Source organism: Trifolium pratense, linkage group LG7, assembly GCF_020283565.1.
Source record: "Trifolium pratense cultivar HEN17-A07 linkage group LG7, ARS_RC_1.1, whole genome shotgun sequence".
Classification (NCBI taxonomy): domain Eukaryota; kingdom Viridiplantae; phylum Streptophyta; class Magnoliopsida; order Fabales; family Fabaceae; genus Trifolium; species Trifolium pratense.
This window is the reverse complement of record NC_060065.1, coordinates 37,717,036-37,740,300: the sequence shown is the minus strand read 5'-3', so window position 1 is coordinate 37,740,300 and position 23,265 is coordinate 37,717,036. Positions and strand designations below refer to the sequence as shown.

The 23,265-nt window shown below is 33.1% G+C and overlaps 1 protein-coding gene across 6 annotated transcripts; it reads left to right on the top strand.

Moving 5' to 3' along the window:
• Nucleotides 1-4,004: 4,004 nt before the first annotated feature.
• On the top strand, nucleotides 4,005-22,121 carry LOC123895520 (callose synthase 1-like). Of its 6 annotated transcripts, none has more exons than XM_045945894.1 (44): nucleotides 4,016-4,218; nucleotides 4,456-4,528; nucleotides 5,132-5,379; nucleotides 6,125-6,225; nucleotides 6,517-6,635; nucleotides 6,801-6,894; nucleotides 7,054-7,164; nucleotides 7,475-7,609; nucleotides 7,688-7,780; nucleotides 7,878-7,969; nucleotides 8,106-8,232; nucleotides 8,424-8,561; nucleotides 8,660-8,736; nucleotides 8,824-8,923; nucleotides 9,523-9,645; nucleotides 9,750-9,867; nucleotides 10,337-10,671; nucleotides 10,918-10,970; nucleotides 11,061-11,121; nucleotides 11,395-11,476; nucleotides 11,558-11,607; nucleotides 11,700-11,786; nucleotides 12,499-12,636; nucleotides 13,248-13,342; nucleotides 13,487-13,571; nucleotides 13,666-13,826; nucleotides 14,173-14,296; nucleotides 14,378-14,475; nucleotides 14,566-14,695; nucleotides 14,792-14,943; nucleotides 15,454-15,563; nucleotides 16,029-16,157; nucleotides 16,284-16,352; nucleotides 16,433-16,622; nucleotides 16,719-16,875; nucleotides 17,434-17,553; nucleotides 17,639-17,757; nucleotides 17,863-17,946; nucleotides 18,534-18,646; nucleotides 18,735-18,964; nucleotides 19,044-19,841; nucleotides 19,945-19,995; nucleotides 20,547-20,732; nucleotides 21,519-22,121. In XM_045945894.1, the coding sequence occupies exons 3-44, from the start codon at nucleotides 5,190-5,192 to the stop codon at nucleotides 21,762-21,764; spliced, it is 5,871 nt and encodes a 1,956-aa protein (XP_045801850.1). In that variant the 5' UTR covers nucleotides 4,016-4,218; nucleotides 4,456-4,528; nucleotides 5,132-5,189; the 3' UTR covers nucleotides 21,765-22,121. The 6 variants fall into 6 exon arrangements, with proteins under 6 accessions (XP_045801853.1, XP_045801850.1, XP_045801851.1 ...); XM_045945895.1 differs by having other exon boundaries at nucleotides 4,020-4,218; nucleotides 5,141-5,379; XM_045945896.1 differs by having other exon boundaries at nucleotides 4,026-4,218; nucleotides 4,418-4,528.
• Nucleotides 22,122-23,265: the final 1,144 nt, after the last annotated feature.

Sequence of the window (23,265 nt, the reverse complement as noted above, 5' to 3'; positions counted from 1 at the left end):
CTCCTAATGAAGGGTATATAGTTAAAACGGTTTACAATTTTTTATCTCATTCGCATCAAACGGATACTTTGGCGCACAAGGAGATTATTCAAAATAAATTATTGAATTTGAAAGCATAGATTTTTGCTTAAAGATTTTTAATAACAGTTAAAGTTATGCATCGACATGCTTAAAATATAAATATATATTCTAAAATGCTTAAAATTATAGTAGTAATGGAAAGAATAAATAGAGAGATAAAATGGAGAGGGTCTTGACTCGGATCGAAGGATTATAGACTATACTATAGAATATATATAGATAGACAAAAGCCACTGCGACTTGTTTCATGACCCATGTATGAAATAATTTTCTAGAATTTTTGTTTGTTTTGATAAGGATCCGTAAGATTTATTGACAAAAGTATAATGCAAAAGGGAAATAATAGGTAGTAGTATATTTTTTTTATAAAAATAATAGGTGGTATATAGGTATATATGTCTTCGTCTTTTGTTGTTTTACTAGTATTATTCAATAATTTAGAAAGGACGCCTTGAACTTGAATGTGAACTACGCGTAAAAATTTACACAGACGGTCCATAATAAGTAGAATGTCCGAGGTTCGGACACCAATTCTTACACTACTAACTAACTAAGCTTACGACGTTAATATAATTTTTTTAATAGCATTATCTATTTTTTTTTTTTTTTGTAGAAGTAGCATTATCTATTTATTAGTGAGAAATATGAAATTTTTAGAGTTTAAATTTAGACACTCCAGATTAAAATCTCTATAACTATCAACTAACTGACTAGTACTTAGTACAATAATACTTACATAATTATGTGTATACTATTTATTAATAAATATTTAAAATGTCTTCTATATCAAAAAAAAAAAAAAAATTAAAATGTCCTGGACTCTTGGTTTTCTTTATTTTTTCCATTTAATTTTTCTATTCTCTTTCCCAAAATGAGTGAGTTATTTTGACTATATAGACTATTCACATATTTTATTTTGATCCTATTTTTTTACTAATAAATAAAAACAAATATTAGCATATAAGATATTGTTGGATTCATCTTGATGAGTATTTTCAAAATATCATATTTTTATAATTTTTACTATTATACAATTAAAAATATTAATCATCAAAGTTATGCATTGACATGCGTGACACAGTCAACCGACTCACTCATTATAGAACGGAGGGAGTAGTATTTATATACACATGCATTGTCACGTCACGATTGCTTAATTTAGATTAGGGCTAACTTAGCTTGTCCCCAACTTTGGATTTTCCCTTTTATCTTTAATAGATAGATAGATAGATAGATAGATAGATAGATAGATAGATAGATAGATAGATATTTCCTTTTCTTTTTGATAGGAGAAATTCTACATAAGATAAAAACATGCATATCTGGATTTAATTAAAGTTTTTCTACTTAATTATGAGATTAATAATTAGTAGAATTGTTATTGTAGGAGCGACAGCTTAAATAGGTTTCAAATAACATGATTAAATATGAAAAAAAAAAGTATTTTGACAAATAAGAGTAATACACGTTGTCAAAAAAAATGAAAGTAATACACATAATATTAATCAAGGATATAATGAGAAAAAAAAAATTAATATAAGATTGGAAAATGAAAAAGAAATATGAAATTTTTAGATTTCACAAAAATTTTATTTATAATTAAGATTTAATAAGAGTAATACACGTTGTCAAATTTTTTTAAAAGTAATACACATAATATTAATAAGGCAAATGCTAAATAGTGTCCCCGGGCACTCTTTAAGCCATTAAATAGTAAATTTTTTATAGAATTTTTATGAAAATGCGTAAAGTCAACACATTGGAAATTAGAGTGCTTAATTTTTTTGAATAAAAAGTTTCTTTTAATGGAATGCTTAAAGTGTGCCCCCGGAGACACTCGTTAGCAAGACCCAATTAATAAAGGATATAATGAGAAAAAATAATTAATATAAGTTGGAAAATGAAAAACGACAATTATTAATTTATTAGACTTATTTTTTTTAAATGGTGACAATTATGAGGAAAAAAAATGTATTTACTCATTTGAAGATAACTCAATTGATATATAAACATTACAATATACATAAGTAAGAATTTAAACTTAAGTAAAAAAAAAAAAAGAAGTAAGAATTTAAACTCAAAATTTCTCATTTAATTCACAACAAATAACCTTAATTGTGTTGTGTTGTGTTAGTCTAACCCAATATAAGTTAAGTTAGTTATACCAAATTAATAGTTAGTTCAATGATGATTGAAGCTGAACGTGGTAGGGAGAATTATGGTTCGATCCTCCACAACTGTGATCGGGAGGTGGTTTGAACTATTTAATGCCATAACTAATCTCGAACCAGATTAAACTGGTGGTAAAAGAAAAAAAAATCAAGATAGTTATAAAGACAACTTCTAATATGGACTACTGGTGGACCAATCATGAATAACGTTATAACGAACACGAATTTCACAAAATTCACAGTTGGATTAAAAATTTATATCATAGATCATCCATAAAATTTTAAATTCACCATTGAATTTTCAATTTTCTAAACTTTTTTATGGATGTTCTATATCATATAACATTTCAATCCAAACGATAAATTTTGCAAAATTATATTCGTTATAGTAATATTGATCATTTTGTCCACAAAAGAAGACTCGTGAAGGTGATACATCGTTGCATAGCCTACTAATAAAATGTTGGCTTAAATGCAGTTTTGCCCCCCCTGTTTTGATTAAATTGGAATTTTACCCCCCCCGGTTTTAAAACGCGGACTTTTACCCCCCCTGTTTTATAATTTGTTGGATTTTGCCCCCCCTAAAATTCTGCTTTCGAGTCACAACTTTAAAGCTTCGCACACAACTCAATTTTGATCAATAATTTACCAAAAGGATACCGAAATGACCGTAATCGAGTTATCTTTCCACATAATCAAACCCCACTGAATTTGGAGTTACAAAGAGAGATTAATTACCGTTTTAGTGAAGGTATGTCCCCCAAAATTCTGCAAAAAATTTGCTTTCGAGTCACAACTTCAAAGCTTCGCATACAACTCAATTTGAATCCATAATTCACCAAACGGCTACCGAAATGACCGTAATCGAGTTATCTTTCCACATAATCAAACCCCACTGAATTTGGAGTTACAAAGAGAGATTAATTACCGTTTTAGTGAAGGTATGTCCCCAAAATTCTGCAAAAAATCTGCTTTCGGGTCACAACTTCAAAGCTTCGCATACAACTCAATTTGGATCCATAATTCACCAAATGGCTACCGAAATGACCGTAATCGAGTTAGCTTTCCACAGAATCAAACCCCACTAAATTTGGAGTTACAGAGAGAGATTAATTACCGTTTTAGTGAAGGTCTGTCCAATTACTAATTCTGCAGAAATCTACTTGTGATCTTCAAATTCAACATCGTCTACCGAACACATCGTAACTCCAAATTCGACGAAATTGAAATGCCAACAAGGGTAATTTCGTTAGATTTCCATACATGTAAATAGTATTAAAAAATGAGCTACAGGGTGAGAGGAATGACGAGAATACTAGTAGTAGTTTCATACGATAATTAATTTGAACAGACCTTCACTAAAACAGTAATTAATCTCTCTCTGTAACTCCAAATTTAGTGGAGTTTGATTCTGTGGAAAACTAACTCGATTGCGGTCGTTTCGGTACCAGTTTGGTGAATTATTGATCCAAATTGAGTTCTGTGCGTAGCCTTGAACTTGAGGCTCAGAATCAGATTTTGTGCAAAATTTTGGTAGGGGGCAAAATCCAACAAATTATAAAATAGTGGGGGTAAAATTCCGCATTTTAAAATAGGGGGGGTAAAATTCCGCATTTTTCAAAATAGGGGGGTAAAACTGCATTTAAGCCTAAAATGTTTCTTTGTAAAGAGGAAAGCTATGACACGTGGCACTCTCCTATTGGAAGAAAATTTACCCGCTAAAGTCCATTGACTTGAGATGACTTAAAAGTTAAAACAAACATGAATGTACATGATGCAATCCATCATCAGTTACTATTCCTCTCTTTCTTCACTTATTCATTAGAAAAACAAAGAGAGATATTCAGAGAGAGAGAGAGAGAAAGAATTTGTTGGTTGAATCACTTACTCACTCACACACTCATCTCACCTCACTATTCCACAACAACCTTCACTCTTTCATTTCCAATTTCTCTAACAATACCTAGTAAGTTTCTTCTTTAATTTCATTCCTATTTTTGTTTCACTTTCTCAATTTCATATAAAGTTTTTTTTTTCTTCTTTTTTATTCTCACTTGCACTTTTGAAAGACACTTTTTTTGATTTTTTTCTAAAGATAATATTTTTTTAGTGCTGAACTTGATCTTACATATACTTAGATTCCCTTATCTTGATTCATGTAAAAGTTGAACCTTTTTGCTGTTTTGCTTAATGGGTTGCTCAGTGATAGTGAAAAACTGAAGAAATTTTCTGGCTTGATTCATCCATGTCCTTTTTGAGGTTTGTTTGAACTGAAGGTACTTTCTTAATATATAATCTGAATTTAGGTTTTTCTTTCATTTTTTGGGTTTTTATTGGAAATAAAATCAGGGTTTTGGGGAAAGTGATTTTCTTTTTGCTCTGGATTATAATCATAGTATAATCACACTCATTTTTGCATGTTATGCTCACTTTTCTGTTTGGTTGTTCCAATCTTAACTTAGGGCCTGCTTGGATTGGCTTATTTGAGCTTATTTACCGGCATAAGTTTTGGGAGAAATTATGAAAATAGCTTATAATATTTTTCATAAGCTTTTTTTAGCTTATTTTCATAAGTTCTTCAAGATAGCTTATGGAAACAGCTTATAACATATGCAAAAATATTTTAACTTCAATTTATATTTTGCTATAGAAATAGCTTATTTAAGCTTATACTTAAGTGCTTATCTGAATAAGCTCTTATGCTATAAGCTTCAAATAACCTGTTTATCCAAACAGGCCCATTCTTATCAGCTAGAGGTTGATTTTGGAACTCTAATTGGGGGAATTACTGAGCTTAATATGATTGTTCCTAAAACTTTGGTATTATTATGTTATTACTGAATATATTTGATTTTTTTAAATATTTTTGTTGTTGTTAGTTCTTGTAGGTGTTATAAGAGGTGGACGTGATATTGATTGTTAGTTTGAGGTATCGAGATGTCTTATAGAAGGGGGTCTGAGCAGCAACCGCAGAGGCGGCCGTTAATGCGGACTCAGACTGCTGGGAATTTAGGAGCAGACCCGATTTTGGACAGTGAAGTTGTGCCTTCCTCATTGGTTGAGATAGCTCCTATTCTCCGTGTTGCTAATGAAGTCGAAGCAAGCAATAAAAGAGTTGCTTATCTCTGTGAGTTGATGTTCATATTGTCTTTAATAAACGCATAAATATAGCGGTGTATGTTATTTGGCATGTTAATATTTTTGGTATGACAACTGTAGGGTAAATTCTTTTTCCATTTTTTATGCTCAAAATTCAAAGTCCAATATTGTTTACAAGCTTTCGCTTTTGGAAGAATTGACAATATGTCACTAAAATTAAGTTGCTGGAAAGGAAACCAAATCTGATCTTATGTTCTCATCGATTGGAAATGTTGCTGAAGATTGTATTGTATTGTAAATGATTGTTTGTATGGTATTGAATAGTGTTTTGAACTGGAAAATTTCTTTGAATGTTGTTTTTAACCTAACTTTGCCTTAATGCTCACAGTTATGAGCACATTAAGATTTTCTTAATTTGTCTTTTAAAAGAAGTTGGAAGTTCTGGTAAATAGTGAAATGAAACTATTTGTTCAATGCGTTACATTATTTTTTTCCTTTAATTGGCTAGATTATCAGGTGACAGCTCTTTATGGAGCTCAAAATTTGGTAATTCTATAAAATCACTATGTGTTTACTTCGTTTGTATCTGAAACCAATCTATTGCATGTTGTAACTTTCATCTTTTTATATTTTACTTCGACACACTTTTTCTTTTGGTTATTGTATTTGGATATTTTGTTAGTCTCATTATATGCCCGGCACAGCAATCAAATGCTTTACGGGCTTTGATATGTGTATTCTCTGTCTAATGCACTAGTTTGTTTTGTAATTAGGTCGGTTTTATGCCTTTGAAAAAGCTCACAGACTAGATCCCACATCTAGTGGGCGTGGTGTTCGCCAATTCAAAACAGCTCTTCTCCAACGTTTAGAAAGGGTAAACTTCTGAATTTATTTGTTAAGAATTTCTACATTTGTTCTAATAGTTCTCTTATGTTTTCAATCGTTTTATGATATTTCTTTCCTTTGCTTGACCAATGAATTCGACAATTAAGAGAATACGAATCTGAATGAATATCGATGGTTTCTTTACTGTTCTCTAATTTGAGTATATTAAAGTACCAACAAAAGAAGAAAGATCAAATACTTCTCATGTTGTTATAGCTCAGATTGGAATGTCTTTCTTTGGAAATCTGAATACATGCAAGTATTTTCCCATTCTTCACAGGAAAATGACACCACGTTGGAAGGAAGAGCAAAGAGCGATGCTCGTGAAATGCAGAGCTTTTATCGGCATTACTACCAAAAGTATATTCAAGCGTTACAGAATGCTGCTGATAAGGATCGGTGAGTGACATTAACTGTGAATTGTTCTAATTTGGTCATTGACTCAACTTTACCTCCCTTATATTAGACATTCACTGTGAATTATTCCAATTTCTGTTAATATGAGTTGTATATTTTATCCATAACAAAGAAAATATCGGCATTAACTTCATATGCTTTTTCCAGTGCCCAACTCACAAAAGCATATCAAACTGCTGCTGTTTTGTTTGAGGTTTTGAAAGCAGTTAATCAAACTGAGGCTGTAGAAGTATCTGAAGAGGTAAACTAAATGATATGCTGCTTCAGATCTCTGCATTTTTGCTTTCTATATTAGTAACTATAAATGGAGTATACAAATAAATATAAATAGAATGATATTAAAATTGCAACTGTTTTTGTTTTTATACTTTGATTTTCACATTCCAATGTTTCATTGTAGATTATGGAAGCTCATAACAGGGTTGAGGAAAAGAAGCAATTATATGCACCTTATAATATTTTGCCCCTTGATCCAGAAAGTGGAAAAGAGGCTATCATGAGATATCCTGAGGTTTGTTCTCTTTTACTATGTTTAAATTCAATTTTCATTTAAGTTACTACCTCTGTTCCTAAATATAGGACTCTGCCGACCTGGAATTAAGAAAGTTGGTAGTAGTATTAAATTTGTTGACAATTGATATTATTTTACAAGTTTACCCTTAAGGAGAGAGAATTAGTGTATGTTTGCATCTTAATGTGTATGACAGGTTGCAGAGTTCGGCATCAACTTATCATTACAACTTTTATCTAATGAATAACTTATGTTAGAATTCCTTTCAGAGCGTTGACTAGATTGCTTATATTTATTTATTGATTTACAGATTCAAGCTGCTTGCTCTGCACTGCGCAATACTAGGGGTTTACCATGGCCGATGGTGACTAAAGAAAATGAAGCCATTCTAAAGAAAGATAATAAAGACATTCTGGATTGGCTTCTGCTGATGTTTGGTTTCCAGGTAGAGACTGGATTGAGTTATGACAACCATTTGGTTCCATATATTTCGCTCAAATATTAATTATTTGTACCTATGCAGAAGGATAATGTGGAAAACCAAAGAGAGCACTTGATTCTTTTGCTTGCAAATGTACATATAAGACAATTTCCAAAACATGAGCAACAACCCAAGGTTTGTTTTTTCCCTTTTGGTGAATGACTGGCTTGGACCCTCTATTTAGTCATACTAAAATTTATTGTTTCTGACAAACTGCTTTTTTCCTTTTCAGTTGGACGACCGTGCTTTAAATGAAGTGATGAAGAAACTCTTTAGAAGCTACAAAAAGTGGTGCAAGTATTTAGGTCGCAAAAGTAGTCTTTGGTAAGATTTGCATGTCAAATGGTTGTTTTGTGAAGCTTTGAGTTGAAATTGATACTTTATAGTTAGGCATAAGAGAATATTATAGAAATTCGTAATACGCTCTTTTAAAGTTTGTTATTTTTATGATGATGTTTAGGTTGCCAACAATTCAGCAGGAAATGCAACAGCGCAAATTGTTATACATGGGTCTATATCTTCTTATATGGGGAGAAGCTGCAAATTTGAGATTTATGCCAGAATGCCTGTGTTATATTTACCATCATGTAAGTATTATTTAAAATTCGACAATATTATAAAATACTGTATTCAGTCTGAAGAGATATTTAAAATGATCTAATATTAACCCTTTCTGATATTATTTTTAATTACTTTCAATGTTCGCGGAGCACTTGCATGTCTCTGATATGAATGTAAAAATTATTAACTGAAACTAAGCATCATTTTATCTTCCTAGATGGCATTTGAGTTGTATGGGATGTTAGCTGGGAATGTTAGTCCATTGACGGGTGAACCTGTAAAGCCGGCATATGGTGGTGAAAAGGAGGCATTTCTGCAGAAAGTAATAAAACCAATATATGATACAATACAAAAGGTGTGCTTCTACTTTATCTATGAGCTCAAGAACCTTTTAGTTTTCTTTCAACATTTTGCTTTCTATGTGTTCTATTAATAACATTTTTCGTATTGCAGGAAGCTCTAAGGAGTAAAGGAGGAAAAGCAAAGCATTCTCATTGGAGAAACTATGACGATTTAAACGAATTTTTTTGGTATTATTTTCTTTTTGTTCTGCCTGATTTCCTTTATATTTTTTTTTTAATCATAAAAGAGATTATAAATTCATTTCCAAATTGCAGGTCTGTTGATTGCTTCCGTCTAGGTTGGCCTATGCGTATTAATTCTGAGTTCTTCTCTGTGCCTCTGCCTCATGCGCAGCGTGTAAATAACAAAGAAGAGGTATGACATATTATGGCTTAAAGGCTATCTTCTTATTAACAAATGAGTGGAAGTAAAGCATAGAGGAAAACAGTAAAGGATACCAACCCTTAGAACATAATATTTATATGAGAAAATGGTCTACACCACCCGTGAAAATGATTGTATACTCTTTTAACAGCATTGCACCCTTCCCATACAGCGTTTGACGTATAATTAATGTGAAATTTTTTAATATCAAGAAATGTGTACTGTTGAAATTACAGGGATTTAAGTAGAGGGTGGAAAAGGAGATGATAAAATTTAAATACTGTGAAATTGATATTTACACGGTATTGTTATTGCGGTGTTCACGTTTTTGTTTCTTTGTGGTACTTATATTTAGGGCTTGAACCTCAAATATGCCAACTTCACACATATTAGATTTGTTTTCCACTATGTTTTTCATTGAACTAGCTGACCACAACTTGTTATTTATTGTCACATTTATCACATACATGCATTGTAATTATTTCCTTCTGAGATTCTTTTGGTCAACCAAAGTTTGTCTTGAATATGAATGAAGCAATCTATCTCCATGATCTTTACCCTAAAAAATTGTGCTTGGTTTTGGAAAACAGGAAAACAAATCTTATGATGACGAACGGTGGATGGGAAAAGTTAATTTTGTTGAGATTCGCTCATTTTGGCATGTATTTAGAAGTTTTGACAGAATGTGGAGCTTTTATATACTATGTTTACAGGTAATAATAGTTCCTGATTTGGTTTTTGATTTACAACCTCCACTGACTTCATTATGTATCAATTCTGTTTAATAAATTGGACTGATTATGCTCTTTAATTTAAGGCAATGGTAATCATCGCTTGGAATGACTCTGGCAGTTTAAGCAACATATTTGATGGTGATGTTTTCAAGAAAGTTCTCAGCATCTTCATAACTGCTGCAATATTGAAGCTTGCACAAGGTTAGATAAAATAAAATCAATGCCCGTCTATTTTGCTGGGTGTGTTCGTCTAAATGGAAATCAGAGATACTTTTGAGATATACACCATGAAAAAACAAGAAAGGAGTTGACTGGGGTAGGGAAGAAAAATATGCTTTGACGGCAATGGAAATTTTCATCTACTACAAAGATCACTGAACTTGTTACATAAACAAATTTGAGAGATACACTAAGGGCTTAGTATAAATATAATGAATTATGCAAGATCACATAAGATGATGGAATGTTTATTCAAAAGATTCACATGACGTTGGAGTCTCCTTTTTCCCTTCTTTGATGTTTGATTTTCCTTCAACTGTACATTTCATTTTGTTCACGCGACTCTGATTTTACTTCAACTTTTTTCATCTGGATGTTCACTGGTCAAACAATAATTTGTTCTACTTTATGAAGTTGATACTTAATTAAGATACCTTTTATAATTTTTCAGCCCTTCTTGACATAGTCCTGAGTTGGAAAGCAAGGAATGTTATGTCGCTTCATGTCAAGCTGCGATATATATTTAAAGCTATTTCAGCTGCAGCGTGGGTCGTAATTTTGCCAGTCACCTACGCTTTTAGTTGGAAAAATCCATCTGGTTTTGGACAAACCATAAAGAATTGGTTTGGCAACGGTTCAGGCTCCCCTTCTATGTTCATTTTGGCTGTCTTCATCTATTTATCTCCAAACATTCTCTCTGCACTGTTATTTCTATTTCCACTCATCCGCCGGTATCTTGAGAGGTCGAACTATGGTGCTGTGAAGCTCATGATGTGGTGGTCCCAGGTAAGCTGATATAGATTTTGTTTGTGAACTTATATTTCTGTATTTTATATTGATATAGGTTCTTCCCTAGAACCAATACCTTTTCATCATCCCTATGAAATAATTATAAGAAATTCAATTTTTTATGTTTTCTTGAAGATGATTAGAAACTATTGGTGCATGAGTTTAAAGAACTTATATTTAGTTTTTATTCTATATATTTTTTAATATCTTGTTTATTTCATCTTCTTTCTCCACAATTTGCAGCCTCGGCTCTTTGTTGGAAGAGGAATGCAAGAGGGTCCAATTTCACTGATCAAGTAAGAGAATCAAGTTAATTTCTTGAATCATCAGTAATCACATTCACCAGTCATCTTTGACTGATTAATGTAACTTTCTTAACTTTATAGGTACTCTACTTTCTGGGTTCTCTTAATTCTATCTAAATTAGCATTCAGTTACTACCTTGAGGTAAATACCTGATCCAGAAATATATCATTTTATTTTTTTGCACTTGGAATGATTACAGCATAGGAGTTTGTATAATGCTGATGGCATTTAAATCACCAGTGATTGATAGTTGGAAAATATATTTCTTATCATTTGTTAGTTACTTTCTCATGATTCATTCATCTTCCTATTCACTTAACTGTTTTTTCCATGCATGCTACATGAATCAGAAATAAATGTGTCTGGCATTCATGTATTTGTTAATTCATACACTTCATTTTCTCTGAACTGCAGATTAAGCCTCTTGTGGGCCCGACAAAAGCCATCATGAATGCCCGTGTGTCAGTTTATAGTTGGCACGAGTTCTTCCCTCATGGTAAAAACTTTGTGAATAAATCAAAATGAATGCAGTTTATATATGGGATAATTCCTGATATCATGTTATTACTATGTGCAGCGAAAAACAATATCGGTGTAGTTATTGCTATATGGGCTCCTATCATGCTTGTAAGTCTATCTCTCTGTGGCATGCCTTTCTAATCATATTAAAGCTGTGTTCTATAGAGAGTTGTGATAATCAATCAGGTGCCCTTTTGCAGGTCTACTTTATGGATACACAGATTTGGTATGCTATTTATGCTACAATTGTAGGAGGCATATACGGTGCATTTCGTCGTTTGGGAGAGGTTTGTATATTTTGTGTGTGTGTGTGTGTGTGTGTGTGTGTGTGTGTTGTCAAGGAGTCCTTGTAGCTTGAAAGCTTTTGCATTCTCCATTTTTGTACATTCTCTCTGTTCTGTCATATTTTGTTCATTATTTTACAAATTGAATCTTACTAATACTATCCTTACCTTAGTGACACTACCTATTTGGTGAAAGGCTTTAGTTTTTGTTGTTGTATTTCTTGTTCTAGTGTTAAATTCTCCTTTAATTTGTTATTTCACAACACAATTTTTTTATTATACTCTCTCAATAGGAATTTTCCTAACATAAGTTATTACGCTAATATAGATAGCTGTTTTTAACTAATTTTTCATCAACATTTTTAAAGTTCTTAATTTAATTGAATCTTGTCCCTACTAGTTATGATTCTGGCTTGATTGTGTTGGCAAATAGGGTTGAGTTGAGACAGTTGAGATAAGAAATTCCAAATTTGATATAGAATCTTTTAATTAGAACCTTAGTAATAACTTAATTGGAAGTTAGGAGATTATCCAGGTTAATGTTCGATTTTGAATTCATTTTCTTATGTTATTTCTGTTGTACCTGCATGCTACTGAACCACAAACTATGTTATTTAAAATAAGCTAATGGAAGCCATCTAGGTTTTTTCTGTTGAATTGGCTGCAGATCAATGGATCTTATCATACTTAGTCATTGTTTTCATTATAATTTCAGATTCGGACATTGGAGTTACTAAGGTCTCGCTTTGATTCAATTCCGGGTGCATTTAATGCTCGCTTGATTCCCTTGGATCAGACGGAGAAGAAAAAGAAAAAGGGACTAAAGGCCACTTTTTCTCGTAAATTTGATCAGGTTGTGAAATTATTCATTATTAGAATCAGTATGAGAATAAGCTTTATGTTCCGTTTATTTGCTTTACTTTGTAATGATAGTTCCTCTTAAATTTAGATTGTACCTAAGTCAACTTTACAAAACTGGCTTTTAAGATGAGGGATGCCTTCCACTTACAATCACTCTTTTTGGCATATCCCATACATCTAATTTAGGACTCAACAATATCGTAAGGTGTCCTTGCCTTTGGTGCCTCATTGTATTAGTCTCTCGTTTATGAGGTGAGATAATATAGTGAAGGGATGCACACTCATCTCAAAATAAGATAAGTATTTGTAATAAGATGAATGTGATATTCTATAAAGAAAATAATTAATTTAAAGACCTTGGAGTGTTCACATCTCATGCATTGATATCATAAGTCTCTCATCAATTATGGAAGGAATCGAAACACTTACGTTAAGTGTTAATCATAATGTTTCAAATGTCCTTGATATATGTGCCAGGATACCAGTTTTCTCTACTGATTATTTTCTTTTCCTGTTAAATTTACTGATTTATTTATTTTTCCTTTTTAATGTATGTTTCCTTTATCCACATATATTAACTTATAGGAGAACCGGTTGTTTCAGGTCTCTACCGATAAAGAGAAGGAAGCAGCAAGATTTGCACAACTATGGAACAAAATAATTACTAGCTTGAGGGAGGAGGACTTAATTGATAACAGGTACTATTATGCCTGAACAGTTCTTAATATTGTAATTCTTTGTTCACGGTGAACCGTAAATAATTACAATGTTCAGATTTTTTATGTTCTTGAAAGGTCTTTATGTTTTGTTGCTAATAAATCTGACTTCAATAAATTATTTAGGGAAATGGACCTCATGCTTGTACCATATTGGGCTGACCGTTCCCTGAATCTCATCCAGTGGCCTCCTTTCTTACTTGCTAGCAAGGTTCATCTATTTCTGTCCAACTGTTCTGTGAGTTTGTATAAGAATAACCGGTATCCTGCTTAAATTCATCCATATCCTTGAATTTGCTATGCAGATTCCAATAGCAGTGTCTATGGCCAAAGACAGTTTTGGGAAAGGCCAAGAGCTGGAAAAAAGATTGTCAAGGGACAAGTACATGAAATCTGCTGTTCAAGAATGCTATTCTTCTTTTAGAAATATTATTAACTTCTTGGTTCTAGGAGAACGTGAGAAAATGTAAGTTCATGTTTAGTGAAATAATACTCTGGACTCACATATAAGCAAAAGTAGTTATATTTGGTGGACAAAAATATAAGCAAAACCCTATTTAATGCTATTGTTCTCAAAATTTCCTCCAACAAAACAAGTTATCCTGCAAAATTAAATGAAACAAAAGGGTAGTTTAGGAAATCCAATTATCTTTTTGACTGCATCCAGGAAATTAACTGAGGTTAGCCACTTTTCTTAATGCGTGTAATCAGTTACTTTTGCTTATAATTGAGTCTAGAGGGAGTATACATCAGAAGAGAAGTTTGACGAAGTTTCAGATACTGACGTTTGTATGTTATGGTTTCATGAACAGAGTTATGCAGAATATTTTTCAAAAAGTTGATGAGCTCATAGAAGGAGGAAACCTGCTGAGGGATCTGGATCTGAGTGCTCTCCCTGATCTATATGATCGTTTTGTTAAACTGATTGATTGTTTGGTAATTACTTTGTAGACTTAAATATTACATTTTGTGTTTAATTGAATTTGAAGTTTAACCAAACCTGTTTGGTTTCTTCAGTTGAAAAACAAACAGGAGGACAAGGATCAAATTGTGATTCTCTTGCTTGACATGCTAGAGATTGTGACAAGAGACATAATGGATGGAGATGTTGAGGGGTAAGTCCTTTGGAAATTTGTGTCCCTGGCTATTTTGATTTGTTGTGATGATTATTTTGGACTAGTAACACATTGTCATCCACTTGTTAGTTTGCAAGATTCAAGCCATGGTGGGGCTTTGGGAAAAGATGAAAGGATGACGCCCCTTGATCAACAATATCAATTTCTTGGTAGACTTCAGTTTCCTGTCACAACAGATACTGAAGCTTGGTCAGAGAAAGTAAGTTTTATAGGCTTGTAGGTGTTTATGTCTCTGTTACCAGTTTGATTTACATGATATAAATTCTTGGTTTATATTCTTTTTCGATCTTCACAGATAAAAAGGCTTCAGTTACTGCTTACTGTCAAGGAGTCTGCTATGGATGTACCAGCCAACTTGGATGCTAAGAGGCGTATTACTTTCTTCAGTAATTCCTTGTTTATGAATATGCCGTCTGCTCCCAAAGTTCGGAATATGCTGTCCTTCTCGTAAGCTCAAATCATTTACATTTACCTTAACGTACTTGAACATCAATTTGTGATGCGGTAGACTCTCTAAAACACTTTTTTCAACATGGTTATTGATCTTATTATCATAATGGGCAAGGCTATATGAAAAAAATATTGTATAGTTAAGCTAATAAATGTAATTGTTCGTAAATTAGATAATCTCTTCAAATATTTTTTATAGTGGTATTAATCTAGCTAAGTCATTTCTTTATGCTTAAAGTTCTCTTCAAACTCGCACATTACTTAGAATCTTAATTGAGTGGTATTTTCTTAATTGAGCGGAATTTATATGCAAATTTAAAAACAAATCTACTAAATTCACTTTAAATATTTTTTATTTTATTTTAAAATCTGACTACCATTAACTTCTTGTAAATTATGTCCACAAAATCTGTGGTTGTCATAATAATTGTATTAACTTTCTTTTATTTTTAAGATACTTGACGGTGTTAAGTCAATAGTTTGAAATTATATATATTTATTTTGTAGTGTCTTGACGCCATACTTCGATGAACCGGTTCTTTTCTCCCAAGAACATCTGCAAGAACAAAATGAAGATGGGGTCTCTATCCTTTTTTACTTGCAAAAGATATATCCAGGTATGTGCGTTTCCTCTACATATAACTGTAGCATTTATCCTCGTGGGAAGTTCCTCCAGTCAGGAGACAGTAAAAGATTACCTTGTACTAAAATCAAATACTGCTTTAACTGAAATTTTAATTAGAAGACTATTGTAAGCACAGACTGAATCCTAAAAGTACAACCACTGTAGAAATTAGCGGGATTCATGTTTTTCTTTCAAATTTACTCATCTATCCCCATTTTGGAGCCTAAATTTGAAATATTATTGGAACAGTAGGAAATTATGAGTATACAAAACTGTAAACCCTAAACAGGATTTTGTATATTAATATGGAAATAGAAAAATTCTAATATTTGGTGGGATCAATAATACTTACATTGTCAACAACTTGTGTCCCTCCCCACAAATGTACTGTATTCCTCTCTTACTATATGCACAATGCTATTAATATATTCTTGCTTCTGATCATGATTTACTTCAGATGAATGGACAAACTTTCTTCAACGGCACAATTGTAAAAGTGAAGAGAGTGATGAGAAACTCAAAGGAGAGTTAGAAGAAGAACTCCGTTTATGGGCATCATACAGAGGCCAGACATTGACTAAAACTGGTACAAATCGCCTCCTGCCCTTTGACAATATTTCTATACGGTAGATATGTAATTTGATGTTATATTTTGCATTGTATAATTATATATGTTGTTTGTGCATGTTCACTTGATTCTCACCATGTGAAGTTCGAGGAATGATGTATTTCCGACAAGCATTGGAACTACAGGCTTTTCTTGATATGGCGAAGGATGAAGGTACGTACAGAAATATTCATTGAAGAGAGAGTGAAGGGGGGTCATTACCTTACAATGTTGTAATTTCATTTCATAAACAGAATTAATGAAAGGGTACAAGGCTGCGGAACTAGAGAGTAAGGAAAATCCAACAAGTGAGCGGTCGCTGTGGACACAATGTCAATCATTAGCCGACATGAAGTTCACATATGTTGTGTCATGTCAACAATATAGTATTCACAAGCGATCTGGTGATCCTAGGGCCAAAGAAATTTTAAAGCTCATGACTAAGTAAAACTCTCGGTCTCAATCAAGTCAACCTTGTTACCTGTTATTGCTTACAAAAACACTGTCCTGTTACATTTGGTACTAATGTGACAATTGCAGGTATCCATCTCTTCGAGTTGCTTATATTGATGAGGTTGAAGAGGCTAGCAAAGATTCTTCCCGAAAAATTGAAAAGGTTTATTACTCAGCACTAGCCAAAGCTGCTTTACCAACCAAATCAATTGATTCATCTGAAGCAGTTCAAAATTTAGACCAGGTATTATCCAACGACCATTCCTGAAATTATGATAACTGAAGTCAGTAAATTCAATTTGATGAAAATTATGCATATAATTATAAATTAAAACCGAATAAACCATCAATTTAATCCTTAAAGTATCAATCTATCTACAATTTAGTCTATAAAGTATATAAAAATAATTAGTCCCTAAAGTATATGAAATCCATCAATTTAGTCCTTAAAGTATATGAAAATTCATCATGTTAGTCCCGCAGGGGCTAAAATGTCAGATTTATATACTTTAGGGATTATGTATTATATTTGTATACTTTTGGGACTAAATTGGAAAGAGAGCGATGCTTTAGAAACTAAATTGATGGTTTACTTAAAACCCACTTTTTTAAATCTCAATACCAAAGAAAAATTGCTAATTCATTGAGGCACACACAAAAGCATCCGCAATTTCATCAACACGATCATCTGGCATCATAAACATTATGAGCTTCTTTTCTTTTAAGAAGAAGATAATGAAAGTAGTATTTCCTATATTCTTTAAGCGATGATTTCCAATTTGTCTTTTTTATTTTGGTGTAGGTAATTTACAGAATAAAGCTTCCTGGGTCTGCAATATTGGGTGAGGGGAAGCCAGAAAATCAAAACCATGCCATCATTTTCACACGAGGGGAAGGCTTGCAAACAATAGATATGAATCAGGTCTTACATTATTATTTATATATTGAAGAAAGAAGAGAAATCTAGCATATGAACAAATTATGATAGCTAAGCATTTGTGTAACAGGATAACTATATGGAAGAAGCTTTCAAAATGAGGAATTTGCTGCAAGAGTTTCTTAAGAAACATGGTGATCCTAGATATCCAACTATACTTGGACTCCGAGAGCATATTTTTACTGGCAGGTATGATCTGTTGTATCAATTTCTGTGTTTTGCGGTGTCACTTCTGATATAAGCTAAAATATACTGATAGACTGTTAATTTTAATCTACCTTATGTTTCTTGCAGTGTTTCATCGCTTGCATGGTTTATGTCCAATCAGGAAACCAGTTTTGTGACAATTGGACAAAGATTGTTGGCTAATCCGCTGAAGTAAGTCTCAGTTTTTTCATACTTGGATGCTCATAATCAATATTGTTAATGTGGTAACTCGTGGAAACATATGATTCCACAATTCTAGGTGGCCAAAATGAGTTGAATTGAAACGCATGTAGAAACATTTCTGTAGTGACTCGGGCAAAATCCTGTTATGACTCGGTAAACTCGTATGAAATACACTGGTTTGATGTGTGATGCAAATTTTTAACCAGACACTCCTATTCATACTGATATCTATGTTATAGAACAAATAGTCAACTCAATACAGTAATAGTAGAAGGACAATAAGACTTCTTAAACAATAAGAATGAGTATTTAATTATTTATAAAATCAAATAGGGCTATAGTCATAAGTCATAACCCATAGTCGTCTTTTTTAGGTATTTTTCTTTAACATGAATATGTAAAACTGAAAGCTTTTTATATTTCTCAACGAGTTATGTTTATAAGTATATGAATATGTTTATAAGTATAAAACTGAAAGTTATGTTTATAAGCCTTCCTGAGTATATAATAAGAGGTGTTTATAAGTTCATTATTATTTGAAGTTCTCAGTAATGTTTTTCTTGGTTTTCATTCAGAGTGAGGTTCCATTATGGCCACCCAGATGTGTTTGATAGACTTTTCCACCTGACAAGAGGCGGTGTTAGCAAGGCTTCTAAAGTCATCAACTTGAGTGAAGATATATTTGCAGGCATGTGCTTTAGGTTCTCTTTCTGTATGTGTGAATAACTTGTTTCTGTTTCTTTTATAGAAGTATCAATAGCATAAGTTTGTTGCAGGTTTCAATTCTACTTTACGTGAAGGAAATGTTACTCATCATGAGTATATACAAGTTGGTAAAGGAAGGGATGTCGGTCTTAACCAGATATCGATGTTTGAGGCAAAGATAGCTAATGGGAATGGTGAGCAGACAATGAGTAGGGACATATACAGGCTTGGACACCGATTTGATTTCTTCCGAATGTTGTCTGTTTATTTCACCACCATTGGCTTCTATTTCAGTACCCTGGTATACTCAGAACCTTCCTTACTTATTAGTCATATTTATGATTATGATCTGTTTAAAGTACTGACTTTTCTTTTAACAGTTAACAGTCCTCACAGTTTATGTATTCCTTTATGGCCGCCTCTATCTTTCCCTTAGTGGACTTGAAGAAGGGCTGAACAAACAAAGAGCTATTCGAGACAACAAAGCTCTTCAAGTAGCTCTTGCTTCACAATCTGTTGTGCAAATCGGATTTTTGTTGGCCTTGCCTATGTTGATGGAAATTGGTTTGGAGAAGGGTTTCCGTGAGGCGTTTAGTGAATTTGTACTAATGCAAATACAGTTGGCTCCTGTATTTTTCACATTTTCTCTAGGAACAAAAACACACTATTACGGAAGGACGTTGCTTCATGGAGGTGCACAGTACAGAGGCACTGGTCGTGGTTTCGTGGTGTTCCATGCCAAGTTTGCCGATAATTATAGGCTCTATTCTCGGAGTCATTTTGTTAAAGGAATTGAATTGGTTATTCTTCTTGTGGTCTACCATATATTTGGCCATGCATACCGAGGAGTGGTCGCATATATTTTAATTACCATAACCATATGGTTCATGGCAGGGACATGGCTCTTTGCTCCTTTCCTTTTCAATCCATCGGGATTTGAGTGGCAGAAGATACTTGATGATTGGACAGATTGGCATAAATGGATAAGCAACCGTGGAGGTATCGGTGTACCTCCTGAAAAAAGTTGGGAATCCTGGTGGGAAAATGAACATGAGCATCTCGAGCATTCCGGAATGCGTGGCATTGCTACTGAGATAATACTATCCCTCCGGTTTTTCATATATCAATATGGACTTGTATATCACCTCTCAATCACTGATGCGCATAAAAGTGTTCTAGTAAGTGCTTTTCGCATATAGCTCTCATTAGGAATACTCCTTTGTCTATTCATAACCCTAGCAATTAGGATATGATTTAACTGAAGTTGCTATTCGATTGCAGGTTTATGGTATTTCTTGGATGATAATCTTTCTAATATTGGGTTTAATGAAGGTGAGAATTCAAATTATTATATTTTGGATCTTTAAAATTTGGCATAATCCTTCATTCAGGGAGTTCTGCGGACTACTACTTACTGGCAGTGGGGTGTTCATGGTTCATAAACTGAATTGAACAACATTAACAGTTTGATTCAGTTCTTAAAGTCCACTTTCATAAAAATTGGTTAACTTTTCTAAATCAGTTCGAGTTTAGAACCAGTTTGAAATCGGTTCATAGTTACAAGCCGGTTTAATATTTTTAAACCGTTGTTTCTATTGAACTGTTTTTTAATTTTAAATGGGAGTACTGAAAGCTCATATCCACTCACAAAGCTATCTTTTCAATTCAACAACTTCTAATCTAATGTCAGCATCATTCTCTGTTCTATTGAGCATCATAATAGTTTAGACATATTTATCCTAGCTACTTTCTAGAGATGAAAAGTAAAGTGACACAGCCTCGCTCTCTGTTTTTCTTACACCACTCACACATCACTTTATAATTGAGTTGTATTGTTTAGAAATAAATTAACCATTTCTATGCTATCTGCTGCATTTTTGCAGGGTATATCTGTTGGCAGGCGCCGCCTCAGTGCAGATTTCCAGCTTGTATTTAGATTGATTGAGGGCTCTATTTTCATAACATTCCTTGCCATCCTCATAATATTAATAGTAGTGGCTAAGATGACAATTAAGGACATAATAATCTGTATTCTGGCAGTCATGCCAACAGGCTGGGGAATGCTGCAGGTCAGTAATTTTCTTCTTCTTTTCTTGCATTCTCTTTATGTGGTGTCTGTCTTCTACCAAATCCTCTAAAAAGCGAAACCTGGTTTTACGCAACTTCAGGGTACAAGGAAAGTTCGGATCCATTTCGGATCTATTGTTGGCAACCTTACCTTGAATTTACAAGATTGCGATTTCACGACTTGAACTTGTGACATTTTAGTCACACTGCAGCTATTAAAGTGATAACATAATATTTCTAGTCTCAAACCTTAAGCATTTTTGCCCAATTTAGATTAGCTTCTAACTTATGAGAACTTCATAACTACAGTCAAATAAGTTTAGTGTTCGTCGCTAACTAAAAATGTCCTTATAAGTTTATAGATGTTCACAGAGTAAGTTATGATAGATGGCCGTTATGATATAGTCTGGCATGAACCATTTGCGCCATAACTTACAAGTGACACAACCAACGTAGGTTGGTCCAGTTGGTAAGGATTTAGCTCAGATCTCACAAATACCTGAGCTCGAATCCTGCTGCCGATGAGAGGACCTTGTTGGTAGTAAAATATATGTACCTTAACTAGGGCTCTCAGTCTTGACGCTTTTCCTAGCTTTGGTGCTCCTCCGGGATCCAACTCGCCTAAACTTTTCATATAAAAAAATAATTTGATATGCAGAGCTTCAACCTACACAAAAAAGTGTTAATAAAAAGCAAAGTTCTATTACTTTTTTATTTTTTATATAAGTGTCACTAAGAAATTTCTAGCTTGTGCTGATTACATTTCCTCTTCTCTTAATTTCATAAAGATTGCACAAGCTTGTAAGCCACTCATTGCAAAAACTGGATTATGGGGCTCGGTTCGAGCACTTGCACGTGGATATGAAGTAATAATGGGCTTGCTTCTCTTCACACCAGTAGCTTTCTTAGCATGGTTCCCATTTGTTTCAGAGTTTCAAACAAGAATGCTCTTCAACCAAGCTTTCAGTAGAGGTTTACAGATTTCTCGTATTCTTGGTGGACAGAAAAGGGATCGCGCCAACAACAAAGAATGATTATAAACCAATAACTTATGGCCTGTTGTACATGATTTTTCATTTTGATCTATTATCATTATTAAAATTCAGTCACATTATTACAAGGGTTTGATTCCAAAGGTTGTTGTTACCTTGATCAAATTCTTTATTTTATTTAAATGTGACAAACATAGTTTGGATGATAGTGGAAGACATTAGAGTGTTTGTATATAATTATATTTACATTCATCAAACTAGTCCATTTTGTAAATGTTGTACAACTTGTTCCCATGTGGTATTACAAGTTGTTTTAGCATAGCAAGGCACTAATCTATGAATTGAACAAGCTTTTCTAATATTTATCGTTTATATGTTAGTTACTATATTAGTATTTAACAGGTTGATATTATGTCTTTAAGTCAATATTTTACTGATTGGTTTGTTGATAAGTTACTAGTTAGTTAACTTCTTAGCTCATTTACTTAGCATGTATATATAGCATAATCTCTTGAATTTTAGATATCTCAGCAACAAGTTCTTAGATAAAAAGGCTGAACACAGATATTTGAGTCTACTAAGGAAGATTGTCAGGTGATGGATAAACATTGACTTCGACTTCATTCTTCACCGTCTTTGCTTGCCTAGAGGATGGAGTTCGGATCTGCTCCAGTACTCTTATGCTCCAGTTTTCCGGTTCTTTTGATAGATCAGTGACACGCCGAAAAAACAATAATCAATGGTTCAGATTAATGTACAAAAAAAGAAAACAAAACCACATAGGAACAACCCAAACGCTTGTTGTTAGTTGCATCACCGCCGTGCCTCCACTCCTCCCATCTACTCTTCTCTTTTCTCATATAACAGATCTTTTCTTTCATTTTCTCAATAGTGTTTGGCAATTGAGCTTTTATGCAACGTTATTGCTGAGATTTTGATGAGTATGTTATCACTAGGAATCAAACGGGTTTTCATGATTTGAATCTATGATCTATTAATAATCGAAGAAACACAGTACATTGTTTTGAAATCTTGATTGAAATAACACCAAAACAAAATTAACGAATAAAAAACAGTGAGGGCGACTCGTGGCGGACGATGTGCTTTCGCAACAGCGGTGAGCCAACACTACATAAATAAGATGGTATGTTGAAGGAAGAAGTATGTTGGTTGGCAATGGAAAAGTGGAATCATTGACAAGAGATAAAGTGAAAGGAAAAGATTTGAGGGTGTTAGAACATCTCCAATGATGAGTAACTATTTTTTAAGAATTGGTACCTAATAGGTACTTACATTGGAGTAAAATGCAAATGAGTACCTAATAGGTACTAGTTCTCAAATAAGCATTGATACCTATCCTATTTTGGCGGGACCCGTTTATAAAGATGTATAATTATTGGTGAGATGTGTTATTGATGAGACCCCTTTAGAACTTTTTAAGAGGTGTTGGGTATAACACCCCATATTGATTTATCTAGAATATCAATAGGAACATACATAACTGAATTAGGATACATTAAAATTTGCGGAATAAATTGGGTTC